This window comes from Sesamum indicum, linkage group LG3 (genome assembly GCF_000512975.1).
Source record: "Sesamum indicum cultivar Zhongzhi No. 13 linkage group LG3, S_indicum_v1.0, whole genome shotgun sequence".
In the NCBI taxonomy this organism is placed as follows: domain Eukaryota; kingdom Viridiplantae; phylum Streptophyta; class Magnoliopsida; order Lamiales; family Pedaliaceae; genus Sesamum; species Sesamum indicum.
The window spans coordinates 10,505,992-10,513,802 of NC_026147.1; the positions used below are offsets into that span (position 1 = coordinate 10,505,992).

Genomic DNA, 7,811 nt, shown 5'->3' on the forward strand with positions numbered 1-7,811 from the left:
CAATTCTCTTGACGCACTGAACTAAGCCCACTTGATCAAAGTCATTTTCCCCCCACTCTCTCTCTCTCTCCCCTCATTTTCTCGCTCTAAGATTGGTTGAATATTTTTCTGAAAGAGGCGTTACTCTCGGAGCATCTCCTCCAATCCAAGATTGTCATCGCCTTATCTTTCTTGGAATTTTAGGTATCCCGCTGTGTTTTCTTTCTTAAATTTAGTTTAGATTTGTGTTTCTGCTTCTGGGCCAATTCAAAAAAATTTGCCTTTCTTGAAAAGAAAAATGACTGGGTTTGTGTTTTCTTAGTTTATTTTTGTGTTTATGGGATTATATATATATTTTTTTTCAGCAGAAGAGAGATTCTTGTTCTTATTTGCTTCCATAGCTGACTGTGACTTGATAATTTATGTACAGCGCAGTAGAGATTTAATTTTAGGAGAAGAAGAGGACTTTAGTCTTCTTGTGAATATCGTATTGACTTTTCTTTACCTTTTCAGTTTCATTTGTGGGTTAGTGTGCTGCTACAGATTCTTGATCGTATGTTTGCTCGGAAATTTATGTACTCATATACGGTTTAGAATCTTTGGGCACCCTTTATATTTGTTGTTTAGTTTTTCTATAGATATATGATTTCAGAATGTGTGCTGGGCTGCTTAGATGAAATGAAGACGATTTGGGTTGTCCTTTTTGAATCTTTTGTTTCTGGGTGGAGTTGTTCTTTATAATACTGTTGTTGCATAAATTTTCAGAAGGAAAACAGAGTTAAAAGGAAAGAAGAAAAGGTCTTTAGATCATGAGATGTATATAAATAGAAAAGGTCATATTTTTTCGGTGTGCTGATCTAGGAGCATAACATCTGGATGCTAAATTATTCTGATTCCAGAAATCATCCAAAAGGCATGGTTGATGTGGTGGCTTCAGGGTTGCCTCTTCATCCTCTTTCCATTTTGGTTGATTTCCGGACGCCTTACTTTAAATGTCAATTGAAAAGGACTCGATTCTCTCTTAGAGTGTGTCCGCGTTACCTCATTGTAGTGAGAGATTTTCTTCTACAAGTGACGTTCTTTTGCCATTTTGTTGCTTAAAGTTGTATCTTTTGTTTATCAATAACAAGCACGCTCTTGTTGTTTCAGGGTCATCTTAACACTCAGCGACATACTTTTACTGATCAGAGGTGCACGTTCCCCAGCAGAAGATAGCCTAGTATCATCCTACCATTTTTTGCTAGTACAAAATGTTTGGTCTTAAGAAATCTCCTCTACATAGGTTTTCTAAACACAACTCGGCTGATCCCGGGTTTCCTGTTAATAACCACACTAATCCTTTTGACTCAGATGATGAGTTGGATAATAAGCAGACCCTTAAAAGCTCTGGAAGAACATCTTCACATGAGTTGGACAATAAGCAGACCCTTAAAAGCTCTGGAAGAACATCTTCAGAACCTTCTCTCTTTACATCAGATTTGAGTACAAATCCTTTTGATGATGTTGAGATTAAGGGTACCTCATCATCTCAAAACTATCTTTCTTCGGCAGCCAAAAACAAATACAAGAATGATTTCCATGATTCTGGAGGATTAGAGAACCAGACTGTACAGGAACTGGAAAATTATGCTGCTTATAAAGCTGAAGAGACTACAAAGACTGTCAAACATTGCCTCAAGATTGCTGAGGACATAAGAGAAGATGCTACTAAAACTTTGGTTACTTTGCATCAACAGGGAGAGCAAATTACAAGAACTCACATGGTTGCTGCCGACATGGACCATGACCTTAGTAGGGTATGTCGTATCACATTTTAACTGGTATTTCTGGTAGTCTCAAAATGTTTGACATATAAGAAGTTAGAACAGGCTCGGGATTTTTTGGGTGTGATAGGATTATAGTGGATGATGCGTGTAGCCTTCATCTTTCCCTGCTGAAGCTTCAGAATGCTTCATAATAATTGACCCTTCTTCCTATCCAAGCAAATAAACAATGAGAGTGATTTACAAATATGCTTTATAATTATATGTCGTATTCTGTTACACGCAGAAAGGTTTGGAGGGGTGTTCCTGAATCTTGGATTTAGTTACAACAGGAATGTGGGTTCGTGCATTCAACTTTAGTAGTTCTCTATCCAATAGCTTGTATCCCATGCGCATTTAACATTAATCCTATTACAAACTTGTATCCCTAATTTTTATCTGATGGTTGTTGGGATTGGTCATATTTTCTTCCGCTATTTCTCTTAGTATAAGCTCCAACATATCTGATTCAGCTAAATTCTCACTTGATACGGAAGCTTCATATTTTGATTTGATCACAAATACCATGCTTTGCTGCTGTATAGGTTGAAGAACTTCCATTTGTCTCATTCGCTTTATTTAAGTTTTCTGGAAAATGTTTGCTTTTTCTTCTGTTAATCTTGTTTTAATTGCAGGCAGACAAGTAGAAAGTGATCTATACATAGTGAATCAAATACAAAAAAAAAAATACTAGACCTACCAACTAACATATGGACTAGAGGACTCAGTTGAAATGGCACAAGAATTTGTCAACGTGCTAGACACTATTTTACATGCTACCTTTCTCTGTTTAATCTACTGATTTTTTTTATTAATCATCTAATGATCCTAATAATCTATAGTTGATTTTAGGGTGAGAAACTCTTGGGAAGTCTTGGGGGCATGTTCTCCAAGACATGGAAGCCTAAGAAAACTCGTCCAATAACAGGCCCTATAATCACCAGAGGTATTCATTTTTTCACATAATTATTATCATCTATGTTCACCAGTTGAACACGTCGACAAGGGTGATCTTTGGCTTATTAAGTTTACGCAAGTTTAAGGGTCTTAATCTAAGCATTTTGTCCATGAGTTTTGGTTTAACCTTTAATGGTTGTGTAGATGATCCAGTACAAAGACGGGGTAACCACTTGGAGCAGAGGGAAAGATTGGGATTGTCTTCCTCAAAGGAACGATCACATACACGTACACCAACCTCTGAACCCACAGATGCATTGCAGAAAGTTGAGGTGCGTTGGTGACTTCGGATGTGTAATCGTAAGTTGAAGTTCGTGTCTGGAGCTAAAGAGCCACAAATCTGACATCTTGTAGAACCCTTCTAGATATTACTAGTTTTTGGTACATTAGTTTCCTGCTTGCTGTTTATCTTAATATCACCAGATCAAAACAGGACCTTGTCTTGATGGTTTGAACTTGAACCTTAATGAACACCCTTCAGATTGAGTAGATCGTAGCTGCTGTTCTTATCACGTCCCTGTGCTCCTGCAACTATTTGGTTACATAGTGTTTGAATGTATAACTTTGCCTAATTGGTCAATTAAAGCGGTCTTCTTTCCTGGAGCTTACTTCAAACTTCTGTACATCTTTTTTCTTTTTATGTCAGTTTAGGATGTGACTGATTTTAATTGTATTGTACCATGACAGGTAGAAAAGGTGAAACAAGATGATGCCCTCTCAGATTTAAGTAATATCTTGGGGGAGCTAAAGGATATGGCTATTGACATGGGATCTGAAATTGATCGGTTGGTCATTCTATCTTATATCATGACCTTTTTCACACACACATTTGTGTTCTTCGCCCAATGTTGCAATTAGCCCCAACCACAACTTTCACGAATCCCAAATTTTGGTCACTTTATGGATACGCCTTTTCTTGTAATTTTACAATATTTTATAGATGCTGTAATAATGTGTAGTTGATGCGTGACCATTAACCGTATAACTATTCTTTCTAGTAAGATAACTTGAGCAACTATTAGGTTATCTTCGTACTACGCTTAAAATCTCTGTTTTTCTTCTTATTTGTTGCACACTTTCTGTTTCTATCGTACAAGTTCCTAACAGTTTGCTAGTTTTTGCAAATAAGTGTCTCATAACAGCATTCTATCTTGACTACTCAACCTTGACCAAATTCGGCCACACCACATAGATATTAATTTGATTATTTACACATGGTTTATAAATGCAGGCAGAACAAAGCTCTGGATCATGTTCAGGACGATGTGGAGGAGCTCAATTTCCGAGTTAAAGGTGCCAATCAGCGCACCCGTCGTTTGCTTGGAAAATGAAAGAGCTAATATGATCCGACTGCTGCTCTTCGCCATTGGCTTGTAACTCTCTATCATCTATCCCATGACGTTTCAATGCATACTTACAAACTTAACTTTCATATCCTTTATATTGAGATTTCCTTGACATCAATCCAGAGCTGCTACCAGATGTTCTCTCTTGGCTGTCTGGTATAGGTTGCTGCTTTCTGCACATGTTGACCAGAACATATTGTTGATGTTGGTGATTCATTTAATTGATATAATTGTAGTTCAACTCTACTTTTATTTCTAACAAATGCTCAAGATGCTTCTATCTTCCAGGAATGAAGTCTTTTTCAACAAATGAAAAAATGACTATTATAAGTTCCTATTGTTGAAACCTAGTTAAGGAATTGTATTTATTTACCTTGGAACAAGGAGTCCAGGCAGATAGTATGTTGTTGAAACCTAGTAGAGGAATTGTACAATGTTCTTTTTCTGTTCTACTTCTGAGATTTCGGCGTCAACCTACATAGATTTCGTATTAAGGCTCTAGATTAACTATGCAGAAACCAACATCAAAAGCCTGAGATTTGATTAAACCTTGTACGGCTTTGGTAAGCTAAGTTGGTTGCCAACACCCAGGTTTGTAAACAACACAGCTCACGCATGCATCAAGAAATGAGAGATGGAACAAAATGCAACAATGAATGAGGTCATGTCTGGTGATTGAATCCAGAGCAAAATCTGTTGTGTTTCTCTCTATGTAGCTAAATGAGAGGACGTTCATTTCATAATAACATTAGAATAGTCGAAAACCAACACAAAACAAAAACATAAAGACATCAGTGAGCCTTAGAAAACGAAATGTTGGCGTACAAAAGAGAAACATCATGGATGAGCCTTTAAAAAACGAAATGTTGGCGTACAAAAGAGAAACATCATGGATGCAACATAGCAGCTTCAAATTATTTTCATTGATTTTCATTCCACATTCGTATGTTATTCTAAGTGTTTGTCTTTGGTCGAGAGTAAGGGATGGGGCAGTAAACATCGATATCTCATACATTATGAATTGTATTTACCGATCCTCTACTGGAAATGAAATGGTGGTTTCCTTCTCTTCTTCTCCACAATATCTTCTTCTTTCTTTTTCCCTTCATCATGTCCTGAAACTTCAGTGAAGTCAGAAAGTGAGAGGAGCTTGAACTTAAAAGAGATTTCCAGCAATAATGAAATGTGGATTTGAAAAATAACATTTATATGAAGCGGGCTACGACCAGGCATAACATTTCTAGATAAAAAGCTAAAAAAAAAAAGAGGGGGGGATTATAGGTAATTGTCCTGTTGCTTCGGCCTGCCCGCCGGCTCTTACGTCTGAATTGAATTCTAGTTCTTATCAGCAAGCGGGAGCCAGAGGGAAGGCCTTCAGGCCGCTAGGAGTGACCCATCAGGCAAAATGGATACCGAGTTCGGGAGGCAGGTTAAGCTTTCGAGTGGTTTAGCCAAACTTCTCACCTGGGTTGACTGAAGGATGTTCTGATTCAAGCTCTGAATCAAAGCTAATTCTTTTCTCTACTGTACCCTCATCGACATCAAGATCAAATATCTCCTACCACACAAAATAACTGTATGCTGACGTTTGTACTCATTCAGACCTTGATCATCCAAGGTATCATCAAAGCAGGCTACATGCTAGTTAACTTATTTCTGAAGCATTCCTGAAACAGTATTCACTTATCCAACTAGTTGGTTATAACACCCCAATTTTCAGTCAATAAGCGATAACACAGGACTTTAAATCCGAAGCATGACTGAAGCACATAAAACAATAAAGTTTTAGCAATACCAAGTATATATATCAAAAGAAGTTGTCATTGCAGACGATTCTTATATGACATCGTTGTTCCTCGTAATATATATCACAATCATTTCTTAACTAAATCATAGCTAAACTATGACCCATCCAACTCGTTATTGTTTAAAGATCCAGACTTAGTGGTGTAAAAACTCTGGTTGACATTGAAATGGAAGATATACTCTGAGCACCAATAGAGTCATCTCCTCACTCGGTATGATAAGAAAAGGTGAATTTTGACGAAAAGCACATCTCTGTGAAGTCAATAACTTGTTTACTTGAAGCGTACTACATGTTCAACACACATTTTTTTAGCAGGAAAAAACAGATTATCCTTCAGAAAGTTAATGTCAGCAGAACCGAGAATTCATTCCATCAATGTGCGCAAGCATGCATAGACCACTTCATATAATTCATATAACAAGACAGAAAATATACTATTACAGAATAGAGGAATCAGCAAAAAGAAAAAGAAGATCTCTATAAACATGAAAAAATATTGCAGACTCACACGATAGTGTGCGGCTCATAAGTTCTAAACCCCATGAGGAAAAAAAGAAACTGGAAAATGTTTAATTATCGGTATCACAGAATACTGTGCGGCTCAATTCGTACCGAGCAGCATTTACTTGTTTGATTACAAGACCACAGAAGATTACACAAGAAGAAACTGACATAATTATTGAAACTGAAATGAACAATTGAAAATTTGGAAGAAGATAATGCTTGAAGATGTCATCTCCAGAATAATATCGAAAAAACAATAACTAACAACCATCATCAACGTTCATGGTTCACCCGAAAAATCCACAATAAAATAAGTAAGACGTAGCAATATCGGAATTTCTTCAGTTCACAAAGCTACAATACTTAGATTATAAATACTAACCTAATTAGACTTGAAACGGCAGATATACATGATATCACTAGAGTTTAATTTCCATAACGCTCTTGACGCGGGGTGAGTAGAGCGAATAGACGACGGCCTGCCGTTGGGCGACCCCGAGCTGCGACTTCCCGTCGGCAAAGGCGGCTTCCGCCTCCACCGGGTCGGACAGGCGGCGATTATGGCGGAAGGCGTCGAGAACTCGGCGATTTGCATACTCCCTTATGTTGTAGTCCGTGAACTGACGCGCCGTCCGCAGGAGTGAACGGAAGAGTGAGAGCACTTGAATACGAGTGCGAGCCGACCCCATTGATGTCTCCTTCTTCTGTTCTACAGTTCATCTCCCATCAGCAGGCAGACATCTCTGGAGGTATAAATGAGTTGCGTGAATGATTGTGGGTGGAATATTCTCTCTCTTTTATTTTTTGTGGGTAATTGGCAGTTTGCTCCTCTGTTGAAGAAGAATTATTTCAAAGTTGTGGCTAAATCTATCATTATACCTTTTGTTAAACCATATCATTTTTTGTTCGGGATAGTTGCATTTATATCCCTGAACTATGATTTATTTATACAAATTATTTATATTTTTTGCATAATTATAAACTAATCAAAAAATATAAATAGCTTGTACATTTTTAGGAGGTGTAGTTTTTCAAAAAAGTAAGGAATGGTTTGTGTAAGTGATAATAATAATTTGATGGGCGTATGTATAATTATTTAAAAAATAAGAATAATTTGTATAAATAAATCATATATCAAGGATATAAATGTAATCATTCCTTTTTGTTTAGTTTCCCAATGTATCTTTAGTATTGGAGAAGAGCACAGTGGCCTTTGCTTCATATAACAATTTTTGTTGGCTGCTTTCTTCCTTGTGTGATGACCATATCAAAGAGCAGATTCTATAATGTGTTTCCAACACCTGAACTCTTTGTGACAGATAAATGTGGAAAAGCTAATGAAGATAGGGTGGTAGTCGGCGCCGACTCGCGATATTTCTAGCTAGCTCATTTTGAAGCTCGACTCAAGCCCAAGAT

General features: G+C 37.3%; 1 protein-coding gene and 1 long non-coding RNA gene across 2 annotated transcripts; one reads left to right on the plus strand and one right to left on the minus strand.

Annotated features, from left to right (window-relative positions):
* Positions 1-4,330, plus strand: LOC105157977 (SNAP25 homologous protein SNAP33). Its single transcript, XM_011074550.2, has 6 exons — positions 1-183; positions 1,129-1,775; positions 2,634-2,727; positions 2,883-3,010; positions 3,426-3,523; positions 3,970-4,330. The coding sequence occupies exons 2-6, from the start codon at positions 1,230-1,232 to the stop codon at positions 4,067-4,069; spliced, it is 966 nt and encodes a 321-aa protein (XP_011072852.1). The 5' UTR covers positions 1-183; positions 1,129-1,229; the 3' UTR covers positions 4,070-4,330.
* On the minus strand, positions 4,986-7,240 carry LOC110011775. Its single transcript, XR_002286873.1, has 2 exons — positions 6,778-7,240; positions 4,986-5,205 (listed from the first exon to the last, which is right to left on the minus strand). It is a non-coding gene; the product is annotated as an uncharacterized LOC110011775 (long non-coding RNA).

Bases quoted from the DNA above. Each gene is read 5' to 3' on its own strand.
- LOC105157977 (XM_011074550.2), top strand. From the start codon at position 1,230: ATGTTTGGTCTTAAGAAATCTCCTCTACATAGGTTTTCTAAACACAAC. The intron at 1,776-2,633 runs GTATGTCGTATC...AGTTGATTTTAG, and splicing joins TGGACCATGACCTTAGTAGG to GGTGAGAAACTCTTGGGAAG. The intron at 3,524-3,969 runs GTTGGTCATTCT...TTATAAATGCAG, and splicing joins ATGGGATCTGAAATTGATCG to GCAGAACAAAGCTCTGGATC.